The following is an 18,556-nucleotide window of genomic DNA, read 5'->3' as shown; positions in this document are numbered from 1 at the left end:
GAACAGACACAAAGAAAAAATCTTGACTATCAACAAGCAGCCACATTCACATATCCCTATATAAAACAGATGTTTAGTGTGGGTGTGGACAGGGAGCTCCCAAAAGCTCTCACACTTCTGCAAAGTGCCTCTGAAGCATTAATTTGGCTAATGCCTCAGTTGCTAGGCATGCAAATCCTTTATATGAAACTGACATTTTGAGCAAGCTTGGAAACCTAGGATTGAGGTAAACCCAGATTAAAAGTTCCCACAACCACTAACCCTGCACCACCACTCTTGCAGTCTGAAATTTGTTCTGAAACTAATTCACCAGCTAGAAGCCAAGTGTGGAATGAAGTTGAATGTTGACTCACTGGACTATAAACAAGGCCATTTTCTAACCAAGATGCATATCTTGCAAACTGAAGCTTAAAGCACAAGCTTATAAGCACAGACCTGATCTTCAGCTTCTTTAGCGAGTTCCCTTAAAACACAGGACACAAACACTCCTTGATTATATACCAGAGCCAATCCAGACCTTGTCCTTTGGCTCAGTCCTACCACACTTAAATACACAACAGGGAAGATGCCACTGCTTCTGAAGCACCATGCCAGAGCTCTAGCTGGTAACACCGTTAGCTGGAGGCTCATGTAGCAGCTTTGCACTACAAGTTCCAAATAAAAAACTCAAATCTTACATATTTAGGGTGAACATCATGCACACAAGCTATAATAGCCTGTGTGCTTCAGCTTAATGCTTTTTTTAAAGATCATTTAAGTTAAAATACTGAATGAATCTTGTATGGGCAAAGTTTTTGTGCTACTTCGGCAGTGAAACAATCCAAGTTATATCAAGTAAGCTTAGATCAGCAAGAGAAAGCATTTTTACTTCACAGTGTGACAAAGGCCCTAATGGTGGCTTCAGGGATTTAGGACCAATCCAAAACAGACGTCTGCAGCATTAGGACAGGTAAGTGAAATCATTCAATCGGAACATCCTTCTATTTGGAAAACAAAGAAAACAAAACCAACACACACACCCCTCTTGAAAAGTATTCTCTGGCAAGGTTTGATAAAGTTCACCTTCAGAAAACACTGTGTGGCCTAAATAACTGTTGAACAAGGGGTTAGCCAGAAATTTCCTGTTCTAAGGTGAAGTATTTCCTGGAGGCCGTCTTTTGACTGACTAGAGGTAGAAGCTGAAGTTACTAGAACATGAGTTGGGGTTGAGGTTGAGCAATACTCAAAAGACACAAGAAAATGTTGGGATATTTTTCTTAAAATATAAATACATTTTCTCCTTTGGGCTCCAGTAGGTTTCTATGGCACAATTCTTCTGCAAACTTCTGGAAAGAGACCGGGCCAGAAAAGGAGTCCAGCCTTGCGTCCAGTCTTCTTCCACCCTTCCTTCCATTTGTGTGCCCTCATTGCTAGCAGTTCCTAGGCATGTGTGTTCAGGGAAAAGAAGACCCAACAGATGCTCAAACCAGCTCCAGCTCTTTAAGTCTAACTAGCCACACCAGCTTCCCAGCTAGGTGTGTGCCCCAAATCCATCATGCTAAGAAAAGTGTTAAACCCCAGGACTGTCAGAACACCTATGTCCACAGTTACAATTCAAAGCTGAAGCCAACAGTGGAGAACAGCTTCCCTCCTCCTACCCATTCACAACCAGCAACTGAGCAGCTCCAAGTGCATACTCATGCTCTACCAGTCTAACAGAGACCCTGAACTTTCAACAAGCGTGTCAATGAAGCTTCACAGGATGATAATTGAGTGCTAACTGATCTTCACAAGTACATTCCAGTTTCCTCCTCTTAGTGACCACTACAGAGAAGACTTTGCTGATGGCAGAGACAAGAATCCCACTGAAGCACAGCAACTGCCACAGATCTGCTGACAAAATCAGCACAGCTAGCACCAGGAACACACATCACAAGCTATCAGTGCTGGAACCTGACATTACCCCAGTGGAACTGTTTATGGAATCCCAGGAAGGATGCTTGCATCCCAGGTACTACTGCATAGCATGCAGTTTCAGGAAACAATTTTTGCTCTTAATCTGACCACATACTCCAAATGCTTAAGCAAAGATAAGCTTCTATAATACACATCTATCCATTTTTCTACATAGAGAAGTTTCATTTCTCTATAACCTGCCTTTATCAGGTTACTGTTTTCGTGATTACTTCCATGCACACAATCCCGCTAGTGTGTACAAGCATACAAGAGTTTATATGCAAGCAGACATCTCTACCTGTACTTTCTTCAGGACCAGTTCCAGTTTTTTCACTGTGAGACATAAGTTTGCATTAAGCTCAGAGTCATTAACTTTGACAAAAGATAGGAAAATACTGCCACACTTATTTTACTTAACCCGAAGAAATTACCACTACATTTCCTTAGGAAAGTGCTCACTAAAGATTAATGAAAGTTTCAGAAAACATGGTAAGTTCATACTTTTTACTACTCTTTTTTTTTGTTGTTCAAACAAATCTCAATCATTTTAAGTAAGGTATCATGTACTTTCAGTAAGCTATAGAAATCATTCTAATAAGGTGATAAATTTAAAATATTACATGAAGGTGTTCCTGATGGATATCTACTTGCTTTCGCTTTCAGCAATCCCTCCATAAAGCCCCTTTTCTGCACCACTTCCTTTAATGCTTTTTGCATTTGATCATGTCACACTCAGAAATCAACAGGAAAAACTCACCCAGCTGTTGTAAGTCTCCAGTGACTTAAGCTTACTAGGACCATGGAAAACAGAACTCAAGGATTCTGAGTGATACACTGCATGAGGTCAGGTTTGACATTTATACTAAATATTCACTGCAAAAGAAGCCCAAGCAATGTAGATGCACCTCACATCTATGAATTTGCCTCTGCTGCCTGAAAAGCGAGTCTGTGGCACCCTCTGGTGTCTGACGACCGCACTTGTCTTCTGAACCCCTCTACTCCATTTTATCCAAGAGTCAAAAACTAGAAGGGCACACAGAACCCAAACCCTTGGGCACCATCCCTGACAACTACCCAGGACAGAACAATTCCAGCCAAGCCAGAAAGTTGCATGTACTTTGGAGAACAACTCTATTAAACAGAATAAATTCAAAACAAATATCTGAAGATGAAATATGTGACCTTTTTTTTTCCCCAGAGTGCTCCAGCATATACTTTACAGAAACGTGTAGATCGGATTACAAAAATCTTGATTTTTTTTTTTAAGAACAAACTATCTCTTAACATGCCACAGTGCAATGTCCATGCTTAGCTGAAACAACATCTAGAAGGCTGGAATGCTTTGTGTTTTGTTGGTTTTTTTCTGTTTGTTTCCTTGGGGGGCAGGAAATCACCACTTTTTCTACTGCCTAATTCGAGCAACCTAAGCCAGCCCGTTAAAGAGCAGACAAGGTTAAATTGCAGCTAATTAAGCACAGCTTAGTGAGTAGAACGTTCTCAAATCCTAACCTAACCTAGTCACACCATGGCAGGGAGTCAGGCTCGATGACACACTGCAGTGAGAGTGCACAGTAAGAGCACTCTCATTAGTGCCATTGATGTACAGGCACATCAGTTACAAGACACACTCTCTGCTCGTAACAAATTCCATCACAAAACCTGAAAGCAGGCCATGGTGCCTCTCTCTGCCTCACACATGACCAGCAGTTGATGTATCATAGGTCAGAAAGTTTAATTATAGCAGTGAATAGAAGAAACACCAAGGCTGTAGCCAAACACAAATTCTTCAGAGACAAGAGACTCTACAAAGAAAATTTAAGGTGAGTTAGAGATTTCCTGTCTAAATTCTCACAGGCTTATGCTACTTTGGAAATCACAATCCAAAAGCAAGAAGAGAAATCTCTGTTGGATCACACTGTAAAAGCAGGTTTCTCCCTACACTAAGAATTTACAGTTCAGGGAACAACTTTCAAGAATTCAAATTTTTCATGTAAGACAACTAATACATTCCATTTGGAAGATCACAGAAAAAATGTGGGGTTTTTTGTGTATGAGTTTGTTTGTTAGTTGTTCTTTTTTATTACAATATTTATGAAAGTTTTGGGTTGTTTTTTTTTTAACATCACTACCCAAGATTACATCCCACATTATATTCTGAAGTATATTTCATATGACCTTGAGGCAGCTGAACAGACCTATTGCTTTAACATGAGCTTTTCATTTCAACTCCTGGCAACCACTGTTTTTAAGTGTTCGCTGTATACTGTATGTTACTGTAAACAGCAGCAGCTCTCTGTCTACACCAGTGCATTCAAAGCTGCAGATTTCAAGAGATGATAAGTTAACTGGTCACAACATAGAGGTGTCATCATGTCTGCTTTTTTCCCTTGGAAGAGCAATGTCAAACTTGCTCAGAAGTGGTAAGACTAAAAATGCTTACGGAAGTCTGTACCTCTGTTCCAACATCACGCTTCATAGCTGCAAAAGTAATTTCTGCTTTTGAAAAGTTTATCAGTTGCCAGAACTAAAAGCTTTAAGCACTCTTGCCAATCTAAAGGCCTAGAGAATATGCCAGAAATCATTATTAGAGATGTAGTTGAAGACTTTTCCCCATACACACAGAAACGAGCCTGTAAGAGAAGCTATTAAAGATTCTGAAATGCAGCACAGAGCTTTAGACAGGTTACAAGCAAGTCTAAGTAACAGTTCAATGATATCAGACCACGTGCAAAAAGCAGAGGTCCTATCTGCTTTAATCCTATTGAGAGACTTCAAGATAAGATAATTAGATTAGTAATTGTATTCATAGGATGGAGATCAATATGTCTCCACTATGAGTGAAAAACTGACACAAAATCTAACCTTACCAAGGCAGTTTTCTTATACTAAGAATAATTAACGTCTGCTATGAGGTAGAAGTTTTAAGGTTATCCCTTGCCAATGAGTATTATAATGTGAAAAACATGTATCAGAAAAAAAGCTTCTGAAGAAAGTTGCTTTTATTTGGGCTCTATTCCCACCTCTATACTTGTCTCTTCCTTTTGTTCCTTCCTATACTTAACTTCTGATATTGCTCATTTCTACCTGAAGGATGTTGCTCCATTCTCTTTCATTTTCACTTTCTGAACAGGCGATGCTTGAAGCGACAGAATTTTATTTCTTGGCAGTGTAATTTGTTTCAGAATGGAACCTAAAACAAAACAAAGAACATGCTGTAGTAGAAAGCAAAATGCTAAGACAACTGTTTAGTCAGTTCATTCCTCTAGGTAAGGGTACTGCAGACTCAGTAACAACTAATTAGGTCCATCTGAAAACCAGACACTCTTGAATCTTACATTCTACATGTTCTGTGTGGCCCAAAGCCTCATATACTCTCAGCAAACACCCTCCCCTCTGTGCTGACATGGCTCACTGAAAACTGGCTGGCGGAGACACACTCTTATAGTGCATCAACCTGAACCTGTTGAAGGAAAAAGCAAGGTCTCATGAAATAACTCTCAAAAGCATCAGTTTAGAGGAAGTTCACTGCAAGGAGCTCAGCCATAGTATTTTAACAAGTGCAAATGTTTGATTGACATGCTTTTAACAAGTGCCAGAAGTCGATGTGACACAGATTTTCTCATCAGAGCTCCAAGCAGTAGAGATGTTCAACTTAATGTACAGAGCTGGTTCCTCCCGACAGAGAGCCACCTTCTTGCATTCCCACAATGTACCAACAGCCTGCACCTACTTCTATGCCCCAGCAGTCCTCCCCCTTCTCCATGAAAGAGGCTCCACTTTACCTGCAGGAAACTGGTTGCTTTGAACAACTGTATTCAGCAGCATCTTTTTCTCAGCAGATGTCTGTAGGGTGAGCACTGATGGCTGTGGGAGCGTGGATACTTGCTTTACAATGGTTCCTGATGGTTGCTGGACTACCTGGAAGTGGAATATCCAGTATCAAGAGTGAGAAAAGCTAAAAATGCAGAGAAGTAAACAGTACCAATGTTTCCATTTAGCCAGAAGTGCCACTGGGCAGGTATGCTTGTCCAGTTTTTAGTTTAAAGCAAACAGCATGCTCACAAAACTTTTTTTTTTTCAACTTAATGCCAAGAAATCTTAACAAGTGGTGGTGAGCACTAAGCTCGTTCAGTGAGCTCTAACAGACCCTTCACCCCTACTCTATATTGATAACCCTATTAGACAAGTTTCACTAATTATCACACAATCCACTGCACTGAGAGACTTTCCTCTACATCAAGTGTTGTTCAGCAGACTAACTATTAAACAGTGAGTCTGCCTACCAGTAACTTCAAAAGAGTAGGGATCACAAACACCTAGTCAAAAAGGGAGAACACCAAAACAACTGAAGTCTTGCACGAAACACTCTTTCTGCTAAGAATTAAAGAGTACACACTACAAAAATACTGATGTGTTTTTGGAACTGCAACATCAATTGTAAATTGAGACGCTGAGTTTCAAAGTGCTAAGCTAAAGTACACCAAACACATCAGTTACCAGGAACATGAAGTACTAAATAGCAACACCTATAGTAAGTAGAGCCTCTACACAAAGACATCGGTACACAGCTGAAGGGTAAAAAGGAAGGCAGTTCACAGTTTTGTTTAAAGAGGCTCTTCAAAGAAACAAAACCAGACAGCAGGATGTCATCACAACACAGACTTACAGGCACAGCCCATAAATACTAATCCTTCCTCTTCAGGGGCAGCTATTAAAATGCAAGAAAGTAATAAAATTGCAGCATCCCTAAAAACCTCACTTCTAAGCCTCCTAGCTAGCAGAATGTGGGCTTCAGCTTGGATACATGTTTAAAAAAGTTCTTGATTACAGGGCGTAGAAAGATCTTACTTTGCCAAAGCATAAAATGATCAATATCTTCAGATTGAATCCTACTTTTTTAGTAGCAAAAAACTAACATGAAGAAAATGTCAGGGCCAAGAAGCCATTTTTCTCCTCTACTTCTTTTATTCTTACTTCAGAAAGTCTAAAGAGTGCTTGTACAGCAAGACTGCACAAGTGTAATTAAAGAACTGATATTTACAATACTTCAGAAATTAGGCTCTCTCCTTCTGTCATCTAACTTCTCCTTTATTAATAAATATCATCAACATAAGCATGACACACTATCTTGGTTTGAAAGACAGGTGTCTGCCAAGGAAGGCAGAAGCCTCCCTTGGAATGGCAGATATGACCCCCCTTCCCTCCGAGTTATTATAATTTTGAAATGAAGGAGCTTTCAGGCAAAGATATGAGGAACAGGAATAACAGTTCTTTACTATTATATATCTATATGTGTATAACCAGTCAAACAAACAGCAATAACCATGGCAGTAACAGCAAACAATCCCAAACCCAGTGCCAGCCTTCTCGGCTGTCGGGCCCTTTCCCCTCGGGTGCAGTTCCGCTCGCAGCCGGCAGGGGCGCTGGCGGCTCCCGGTGAGCAGGGCAGGTGCGATGGTTCCCCCGCGGCTGCAGGGGGCGCTCCGGAGCGAGCTCGGGGAGCACGCGGCACTGGCGCCCTGGGATCCCGGGAAGGGATGGGACAAAGGCTTCACAAACCCCTGGGCAGCCGATCCCGGTGTCCGGCCGGGCCCTCGGGAACAGCAGGCTGGAACAGCAGGGACGAGCACAAATCCCGGGTGGCAGATGAGATGTATGGTACTCCGGAGCTGCAGCAGGAACCCCCGGAGGTCTGGGCAGGCAGGGTGTGCGGGGCTACAGAGCAGCGAAGGCTCCAAGCAATGGGCGGGGGCAGGGCAGCCGCAGCCTGGCTCCCAGCAGGGCAAGGAAAGGCGGGCTTGGGAATCCCAGGGTTTCTCTGTGAGGCACCCAAGCAGATGGTGAAAAGGTCCCTCTTTCAGTGAGGTGGGGTGTTAGGGTCCCGGTGTAACAGCCGCTCCAGTGAGTGGGCTCCACTCACGGTAGAAGGAACGCAGCCAAAAGCAGAAGCCTGCAGCGCTGACAAACTCCCCCCACAATGGTGGCAGCCCCTCTCTCCCCAGACGCCCAGAGAAAACCAGCCAGCCAGGGGCTGTACACAACCCCTTTTTCCCAGTCCAAATCTCTTGGCACCCCCACCCTACACCAGAAAACCCCAGGTGAAAAAGAGTAGCCAGTTGGACCCTTCCCCCTGTGGCCAGGTCTTTTGTTCTTCTTAAGCACCCAGTAATTTGTCACCCTGGCAATATGTATGGGGAAAATTCTTAAAGAGAAAAGAAAACAAAAGGAGAAATCCTAAAACCCCAACACACACTCACAAAAAGAGGTACTTTGTGTATCAAAGAGTCAAGATACTCCCTCAACCGTCCCCATATTGGCAGCACTAGGGCAGCAGTAACATAGAATAACTGATGTGAAAGTGGTATGTGAAAACCTGACATAGCTCTTGAGAAGAAATATTAAGATCCAGAGGAGGAAAGAACTACAGGAGTACAGGGACAGACTGCAGACAGAGATGAGGCTCACAAATGCAGCACTTCCTCGTGGAGTACAACAGATGCTAACGTTTACTCCCATGCGTTTTTCCCAAAGCTCGGTTTGATCTGTCAGAAAGATCCGGCTTCCAAAGCTGCAAGTTGTGAACAATGTTAACAGCGTCCTTTGTGTGTTTATATAATTAACGAGGAGCTAACAAATTTGGACTCACAGGCTTCACTAGCACTGACACACACCTAGAGGTCCTCCTTATCACCAGGAAGAACGATGCTTCATCTTCAGCACGCAAAACACTGGAACAGCACAGAGGAAACAAGCATTCCAGGCTGCGGTACAGCAGACAAAAGAACAGAGATAGAAAATGTGGATACAAAAATGCTGCTAGAAAGGATTTTCTTGCTATTTCCTAAGTCCGTGAGAGACTTTTCTCTCTCACAGAAGAGGTAGCAGAGTTCTGTAAACAGCCAAACACCTGCAACCTTAAGAAGTCTTGTTTATGGTACAGTAGAAAAATATTTTGACAATGGATGTTTTAGGATTTTAGCCAATCACCCCCAAGGGGTGGCTGATCCTCGTCCAATTAGACTATGAAGAAAAAAGTCTATAAAAGAGTTTGTAAAATAATTAAATAAATCAATCTTGCTGCACAATTCCTGCCTGCTTCATCTTCTCTCCTCCTCCCTACGGCTGCGGGACACGGTAATATACCCTAGGGCATTTTTTTTAATAAGAAAATGTTACAACAATGGTCTAAGTGGAGACTGGGATGTAAGTCAAGGAACCCAGGAGGCTACACTGCCAAGAAACAGAAAGGATGTGTTGGCAGTACAGCCCATTTTCTGTATGCCATTCTAGCTCTAGACTAACGTAAGTTGGAAGTCCTTGGGAGTTGCAATGGGAGAGAATAACAATGCTGAAAATTTCAACAAGGATCCAATGCCAGAACAAAGCATCACAAAAATTGGTAATATCTGCAAGAAGGAGTTATTGCCCCTTTTCTTCAGGTTAGCAGCAAGAAGTAATAAAGAAAAGGGACTATTCCCTTGTGCCCTGTTAAGCAGGTTGATACATACATCAGAATAAAATCACCAACATTCTTAAGTAAAAAAAATGCAGCTGCATTCAGCTGACAACAGAGAGATGGCTGCCTGAGAGAGACTGATTAGCCTCAGTTGAACCTGTTTTAGACTCATAAAACGAAGTCTGGAGATCAGCAGAGGGATGCTGAGGTATCATCACACACAAGCAGTATTGCTTCATGAAGGAAGCCTCACAAATTGAATGCAAAAGCAATATCCAGGACAAAAAAAGCAATGGAGGAGACTGTTCACAAAAGCTCAGCTCTGAGGGGACTTGACACTAACAACTCACTAAGAACAAGCAGTTGCAACAGCATAAACACTTCACTCCTTGATTCAATTGTAAATAATCTCCAGAGAGTGCCACTGGTAAGTGTGGGGACTACACCATAAACCCCTAGCTGGTTATGCTTGACGTAAAGCTGTAGTCTCACAGCAGCTTTCTCACAGCTGGATGCCAGCAGCTGGTAATGTAAATTTTCATTTATTGTGCTTTAACAAGAGACAGAGCAATACTAGAGCAAGACAAACTATTTCCAAGATGAAACTTCTTTTGTAAGTCAACACCCTTAAATGAGGTGATATTAAGAAAGTCACACGAGAAAATCCTTCAAAATGTGCAACACTCACAGCACAGGAACTCAGTCAATCCCAACAGCACCTGTGAAGAGCAGGTCCCTCGATGTGCACACAGAGTTTTGATAATCATGCTACAGTTTCATGTTGCATCAAACCAGTCACAAATTTGATATTAGAATATAGCAGTGCTGCATTCTTGAGCACCACCAACATTACAGTGGAGCTGGCACGTGAAAGTTCGCTTTAAATTCTCTCAAGCACGAGAGGCCAAAATTAGAAAGGGGCATGCAGAGGGAGTGTATGGCATCAGACATCCCTGTGGGCTGGAAAGGGAAAAAAATTGCTGGCAGCATTGTGTGGACAGATTTGCACAGCTGGCAATGTGCTTCCTTTTTCAGCTGGCAGTAGGACCCTTCTGTTTAGGGAGGACAGGTCCAGATTTGTTTTCTTATGGGAGAAAATAGACCCTCTGCCCTTTCAAGGAAAGGCATCAGGGAAGCCCTAGGAGATACAGCCACTTCTACTAACTCGTCCTTTGTGCTAATAAGTTGTCTGAACAAACACCAAGCTCCTGATATGGCTAAGCTGTGTAGCAGTCAACTCAGTCCTTCAACTGTATCTGAGAAGAGCAAGTATTTTAATCACTGTGCCTGAGATCTACCCAAACGAGGATAAAAACATGTTTTGTATGCAATTCAATATATGTAAGGCACACCAAAGAAAAGCAATTGCAGCAGACTGCCACACTGCAGCAGTGTAGAGGCAGAAGCCCTTTCTTGAGTTCACCAATATCAAATTCAAGAAGTGTTTTGACTCCCCTGCGTAGAGCTAAGCTTCCTTGCCTATTTGTACAGATGGTCAACCTTTCCCCTGGATTACAAGACTTGCTGTGTAGCCAACAAACCGCTCTCCTGCCTGTGTACTACCTAAGAAATTCTTTTCTTCTGGCTGGAATTTAAAACTTAGTCCTCAAAGACAATATGAGTACCAACTCCTTTTCCAATTTGGCTTTAGCTACTACTAGCCAAGACTGTCAGTGCATATGCTTGATAACTCTCCTTTGGAGTTTTGGGGTTGAGGGTATTTTGCCTTTTTTTTTTTTTTTTTTTTTTTTAAACCAAATCCACTCAGAAAAAGGACTCCCCATCCACCCTATACAGTTGAGTGTTTTGTTCTTTTTAAGCAAGTCTGGAAAGGTGAAAAGCTCATGCTTATGGTAGCTTATGCTACCATAGCATAAACTCTTTATCTAGAATGCAGGATTCTTATATTACATCTACCTTATGCCCTTTGAAAAGAAGGAAACTAAAAAACCAAAACATTTTAGGGGTCTGAACACTGTTAAATCAAGTACACACAATATCCATAGCAGATGTCCTACTTTATCTGTGGGAATTAAATCTAGCTTCACAGGAAGTCTAATGTTTTTCCCACTTTTTAAAGAAAAACAATCTTCACAATGAATACCTTTGCAAGAATTGAATTCTTTATCTGCCAAAGGGAGACTATTCTCTCAAAATACTTGAGAGCATTACTTACAGGTAGATCAGCTAGACACCAAGCTACTCAGTATCTTAAACACCTATAAGCCAAACCTAATTTATTTCACAAAGTTGCTCTTTCAGGTATACCTGTGATCCACAGTTTCTTGGTATTTAACATTAACATTAGCAAGAAGTTAACCTGTGCCAAGAATAAAAAAATTTAACACATTGCTTTTGAGGGTATTGTTTTAATAAGACAGTTATTTCTCCTGGAATTTGTTAGCTAATGAGGCCTGATAGAAAAAACTCACTTTTGGACAACTTTGTAATTAACATGTCTTAGAGTAAATGCGGAGGTCAGAACTCTGCTTGGAAAAGCTCCTTGAGGTAGTTTGTACATTTCAGGTAACACATCACTGAACATCATCGAGCCACCTGTGCCTGCAAAGTACCCAGGACAGGAACTACCAGGGAGAAAGACTGGCATCCCGGATGGCTGGCTGAGGCACAGCCCTAACAGGGCACTGAAGAGCAATTAATGTAAGTATCCCATCAGCAGTTTCTCTTTCTGACACTAGCGTTTCCTACCTTTTCTTTTCTTCCAGGTGCCAACCTAGCCTGGCTGTGTGCATAGTGGGGGTTAGATCTCATCTCCCCTTGTGTCTCAAGATGGATGTTCAGTCTGGTGAAATGGTGGTTGATATACCTTTCAAGAGACCAAGGTGTCAGCTTGGGTTTAGATTCACCTTTCCAGCAACAGCTCAGTATTTCTAAGCTCTGACAAACATAACGGATGAACTCAAGACAGAACAGCTTCATGTACTAAAAGAAAAAAACAAGCAAACAAAACAAACAAACAAACAAAAAAAAGCAGAGGTCCAAATTGGTATCCTCTTTACTAAATGGCAAGAGTCATCAAAGTAAAGGAGCCTGGTTAGTTACAGAGAAGCAGAGAATCCATCTTACCAGCTGTTTCACTTTAACTACCTGCTGAGCACCCACTGATTGTGCAACGATGGAGTTGGGCTGCGAGGTTTTAACACCAAGTGGCGTTCCAATGACTGGTTTCAGAGGCCGGAGAGGGGCTGCTGCTGAAGATGCCGCAGTAGAGATCAGCACTTGCTTTGCAGACTGGAGAGAGGGCGCTGGCACTGCAGAGGTGAAAACTGGCTTGCCAGGCTGGACAGCGGTCAGCCCGGATGGTGCCATGGTTGTGGTGAGGATGGAAGCTGCGGGCCCAAGAGACGCTGTCACCGCTGCAGAGGAAGGAACAGCCTTCACGGGCTGCACAGAAGCTGCTGTTGACGTGGTGGCAAGGACTGGGGTGATAACCAGAGGGGCTGTGACTGCTACAGAGGCAGGCACGGGTTTTACAACTGGAAGAGCAGTTGCTGCTACAGCTGAGGTTGCCACTCCTGTCGAAGGAGCTGGTACTGCAGAGGTACAAGTTGAAATCACTTCTTGGGTTGGAGCTGGTTGCTCCATACACTGCTGCATAAAGCTCTGAGGATTAGGCATTAGTTGCCTTAAGGCAAGCACACTTTTCTAAAAGAAAAATGAGAAAACACTGGATGCAGTATCAGCATTGTTTTCCATAATAATAATAATACATTTGTAACTGAATCCTCTTCCTTGTTTTCCAATTAAATTTTTCATAAGACAATAAATGGCAAACAAGTTTTGCTAAATTTAAGGCACCCTTAAATTGATGACAATCCTGTTCAGTGAAGATGACAAGAAACACCAACACCAGCTGAGCAAAGGTCAACCATCACCACAGCTACACTATGCATAGCGAATCCCATCTATGGGGAAACTCACATATAACTTTGTTCTTCTCTTTGGATTTTTCAATTTGGAATTTATGTTTCTGAGTAAGATGATTTTAACTGCTTTATTACCTGAAAGAATTTTATTTTGCCAAAAATACCCTGCTATATTGGAACAGCTGTGTTTATTTCATGGAGCCCATCTGACAGGGAACTACGAATCATCCAATAAAGTCAGAAACAAGCTCTGAAGACATGAACACTTTTATACCAATACAGCTGTTTCTACACTAGGGGGGGATACCACTTTAATAATGTCTGTAGAGCTGCAGCAACTCAACTTCAGCCAGCTACTTCTCGGCAACAGGAGAACAAAAGTAAAGGAATCTGGCAACATCTCATTTTTACTACAGCTGTGTTTGAGAAGGTTAATGGACAGAATAATCTTCAAGCTCTCTACAGATTTTTCTTCCTGACTGTGTATAATCTGCCATGGCTCTGAACCAGGGGAAATCAGTTCTGCAGCTACCTGTATATTCTTGAAAACCCTTTTATTTTTACCTCCCCCCTTAACAGTAGCTAAAGTTTGTAAGAGCTCCTAACACAGTGCTGCTGCTTTGGACTTCATGCAGAAGGAGCATGTCTCACATGCTGGTGTACCAAATAATCATATTGTTTGCACAACTGGACCTTTTGCAGCCCATCTGTTTTTTAACATTCACTTCTTTTTCTTTTAAAAGGCTGCTTAGCTCCTGATGCAATTCATGTATCAAAAGCATCCAGCAGACTTGAAAATCAAGCAGGCTTCACAGCCAAAGCCACTGTACTTTTCCACCTCTTGGCACAGACAAAACAAAAACACATGCACAGCTTCATCAAAAAGCTGCAGCTCAAAGATAAGAGATGACTCCAGAGAGTCCTCCCTAAAATTCCACTTCACTAGCTAAAAGTGGATTGGCAAAAAGCCTTATCACATTTCTTCCCAGACTCAAGCTGCAAACATTTACCCCACAAACAAGGCCAGCGCAGATCCACTCAGCACCTTAGAGAAGTGCTCCTGAAGTCATCCTCCATTTGGCACTCAGTCCTGTCACAGCTGCTCAGAGTTACAGATCAACCTAATTGTGTGTATCAACCACACATCCTTACAGTGTTTCAGGAAAAGGCAATGTGGGTGCAAGATGCTCTAAAGGATTGGCAACACTGCAAACTCAGCTAACTTTGACCATGTCTGAACAACACTTCTGAAGTCACAGTGTATCTGTGTTAATGTAGCATGCAACAGGGAGACGGCATCATGCCAAGGGTTATGTGGGATGGACACTGCCCAAAACAGAGAAGCCAGGATGATACCTGAACCTGGCAGTATGCTGCAGAAGAAACATGCAAAGGGTCTGCTGCGACAGGTGAGGGTCTGACCCACGCTGACGAACCCAACCTAACCCCTGCAGAATTGCCTTGAGTTCCCTGCATCAAGTGTAGCAGCTCTTCACACTGTTGGATGGCTTCTTATAACAGCTGAGCTCTTCTGAGTGCCAGTCACACTGACCCTGTACTCACAGCCTGGTCCTCCTGCAGCCAGACCCACGGTGGATGCAGAAAACCCATTCTGAGAGCTGTTTATTTCTCTGGCTTTTGCATGGGCATTTAAGAAGCCTCCAGGAAATTAAACAGGTAATAAATGACCAATTGGAAAATTTAATGAATCATAGAATCATCAAGGTTGGAAGAGACCTTATACCTTTAAGACAATCAAGTCCAACCATCAGCCCAGCACAACCACTGTAACCCCTAAACCACTAAACGTCATCACCCAGCACCAGATCCTCTTAAACACCTCCAGGGATGGTGACAGCACCACCTCCCTGGGCAACCTATTCCAATGCCCAACCACCCTAACAGTGAAATTTTTTTTTCTAATATCAAATCTGAATCTCCCATCTCATCTTAAGGTCCTGCAGAGATGACTGTAGTCTTTCTGACCCATGGCAAACTTGCTAGAAAAGCATTTAAAAGTTGCCACTGTAATAAAAATTTTTATCTCACATTTGAGCAGATTAACACCAGCCATCTAGAGCAATATCAACATTATCACATGCATTGTTATATGGCCTGTCAAATACCAAGGAAAAGGGCAAACTCCAGAAAAACTCTGTCCCAGCTTTACGACTTAACTGTTCTTCCTTTATTCTCCATCATGCCTGTAATGAATGTACAGATCTAACAAGCCTAAGAGTACGGCGTACATTGCAATTTAGTAGATTTAACATAGTTTCCATGTTTTCACTGGGATTTAATCCTTGCTGTACAGCTAATTTTTATCTTGTTAATACCATTATACCATATGATGGAAAGTCTCAAGGAAGCATTTTTCCTTTATAGGATTATTTGCTTGAATGGAAATAGAGTTCCTGGGATTCTTTTCCGAAGCTGCAGCAGTCTTGTCACACCCTTTCTGGAGAAAGGGGTAGAGATTTTTCCTGCCTCCAGCTAAACATAAACCAGCAGAAGATGAATAGCTTTATGTAGATTATTTGACCTTTAACATGGCATAAGCCGTGCATTGTCACTGTTGTAGCTTCTGTGTTAGAATAGCTACAATTTTGATGAAAAAGTAAGAGGTCATCTGCTCTACTGTAGATAGATGCACAGCTTCCAAAACACTAGTCTCCACTAACACCTAGAGGGCAATTACTCTACAATATTAAGAACACAGCATTAACTACTCCTCAAGAATTCTCCTTCCCCTTAAAAACTGTCTTTCCAAGCACAACAGTCACACAGAGGTACATTAAGCACCATTCTTAACTGACCTGAACCAATACCTATCCGAATGCCCCAATTCTTTTCTCTTCTTTTCTGGTCCTCCTCCCTTCCTTCTAAATATCAAATATCCATAATCAGACACTTACCTTGAGAAAAGGAACTAAGTATGGCTGCGGAGACGACTTCAGCTCTATGTACAGCTTTTTTGTAAATTCTTCTGGTTCAATTTTTGCTTCCTAAGAGGAAAATATAATTACAATAGTAAGTTATAACTGAATCTACCACACTTTTTTTCCTAGATGTATAAAAAAGTCATGGAAGTTTGTATTATCACGACATTGTTCAATTTCAGTGCTCAAATGCTTTTTTCCTGCTTTCTTTAGAAAAGCAAAAAAGAGGGAGTTAGGATAGAATAATGTAATTTTCATACAGGATTACCCAAGTTGTTTATGCTTTCGTCAGCTACAGGCAGTTAACACACTCAGGGATAGGTGCTCACACCCAGTCACTGAAGTGAATGGAGAGAAAAAAGTTTATAAGCAGTACTGATCCTTTTGAGTATCTCATTGTTATGTAGAGGTATTTTAAATCAACTACTAATACTTCTTTCAGTAAAGGTAGTTTATCTGCATAAAAATAAACGTAGAGGCATTGAAGACTAATGATAACTTAGCAGTTTTTTTAAGACAATTCTAGACTAATGCATACACAGCTAATAAAACAGAACACTTAACACAGTCTTTCAAAAGCAATCAAAACATCGTTTCTGCATACCCCCACGGTAACAGTCCTCCGCCTTGCAGAGTACTGTTTCCTTTCTAAATGCTGTCCACCCTGCCACAACACAAACACCTGACTCAAGGGCTTGGGAGGGTTAGACAGCTGCAGCAAACTTCTGAGATCCCTCACTTGTACAACAGGGCTAAACCCCAGACTCTGCTGCCCTTCCTCACCCTCTCAGAGTCATCAGGAACATGACCTCCTCCCAAGAAGGTACAGACACACAAAGAGCAGCACCAATCTCTGCTTCTGCTGAGAAATTACTCCTCTCACCCGCATTCGCCTCTGGAGCAATTGTTCCAACTTACTACATAACCAGAACAGGGATTTTAAAGACTGTGTATTTGCAGACAAACAGAGCTTACATGAGCTCTCCCATTCAGCCATTTGATCTGTTGCCTGTTAGATCTCACTGAGATGCAGATATGGGTCACCGAGGTCTCAGTGATACAGATGCAAGTGGTTTGGCACACCATCCATGGTTCAGTGCATACAGGGTGCTTGACACCCACTTCATGAAATGCTGCCTTAAGGATCATCTTACTGCCCAGCTGCAATTTACACATTTCTCTCATGCATTTAAATGATAGCCATACTGGATGGAAGATTTTTAAACTACCACAAAAAGCAAACAAGTGTGCAGTTAACAATGTATTAATGTCTCTTAACAATTGCTCTTAAAAAAAAAGTACTGTAAGCACAAGAAAGAACAACTCTATTTTTCCCACAGAAGGAAGGTGCATAGTCCAGCAGGACAGAGGCTAAGGAATCAAATTTTTGCACGGCTGCATCCTCAAACAATCTGCTCTCTGAAATTACACCTGTCTACATCACACCTTCCTACACTGAAAAGTCCTTTGGTACCACGAGCAAAGCCACCCCCCTCCACCAGCACACAGCCTTCTGCTACAGTGGAACAACAACACAGCAGCAGCGGTCAAATGCCATGACAAGAAGTGGCAGGAGAAATCGTTACCAGGAAAACCCAGCTGTGCTGGGATACAGCACAAAGCACCATACGGAAGCCACCTGCAAAGAGAGAGAGGCTGGCAGCCACCACATTGTTTTCCCCATCCTACTGTTTAAAGCTATTGATAATGTCATGCTTGTTCCACTGCTCAGTTCTGCCTTGGAGTAAAGCAGTAGTACGGACTTACCACTGCACTGCAACCTCCACATCAAATTTTTGCTACTGAGGACTCAAAACTACACTAACATGAAAAAAAAGACCCAGAAGCTGTGGTAATACTACCAGCTCCTCCTGTTATCAGTTACCTGTGTGCATAAAATGAAACAGAAATGTGAGGGAGGAAACAACACAGCATGGGATTCAGTTAAAATACAATTTATAATGTAAGATTTAATGAGGGTCAGATGTACTCAGCCACAAATCCAACTCCTGAGCTGTTAAAAAAAAAAAAAAAGACAAGGAACGAAACCAAGATAAAGTAAATGTCAAAAATCTATACACAAATGATGCAGACTTTGTTTTGAAAAAGAAGTCTCACCAGTAGATTTTGCACCAGATTCTTCACATTCTGCCCCATTTCAGGGGCTTGAGGTCCACTAGATGCCAATTTTATTAGTGTAGCAAGAAAATTCTTGCATTTCTTCACATTCTCTAGCATCTCCTAGTGTGGAAATAAAGAGAAGACTGTTAGATGTTGCACTGTCTCTTCAACCTCTGATGAACATACAGAATGTTAATTTTTAATTAAAAACTTTTTTT

General features: G+C 42.0%; 1 protein-coding gene across 1 annotated transcript in view; it reads right to left on the bottom strand.

The window, feature by feature from the left end:
- TAF4B (TATA-box binding protein associated factor 4b) overlaps positions 1 to 18,556 on the bottom strand; it is a gene marked incomplete at both ends in the record, with an annotated part of 72,293 nt that overhangs the window by 33,235 nt on the left and 20,502 nt on the right. The window contains 5 exons of the mRNA XM_082302185.1: positions 5,020 to 5,125; positions 5,718 to 5,853; positions 12,479 to 13,057; positions 16,194 to 16,283; positions 18,336 to 18,458. Coding sequence (XP_082158311.1) covers positions 5,020 to 5,125; positions 5,718 to 5,853; positions 12,479 to 13,057; positions 16,194 to 16,283; positions 18,336 to 18,458 — 1,034 coding nt within the window. The remainder of the gene's footprint in view (positions 1 to 5,019; positions 5,126 to 5,717; positions 5,854 to 12,478; positions 13,058 to 16,193; positions 16,284 to 18,335; positions 18,459 to 18,556) is intronic.

Source organism: Coloeus monedula (genome assembly GCF_965178545.1).
Source record: "Coloeus monedula genome assembly, chromosome: 1".
In the NCBI taxonomy this organism is placed as follows: Eukaryota; Metazoa; Chordata; class Aves; order Passeriformes; family Corvidae; genus Coloeus; species Coloeus monedula.
The sequence above is the reverse complement of the archived record's forward strand: the minus strand, read 5'-3'. Positions and strand labels throughout refer to the sequence as shown.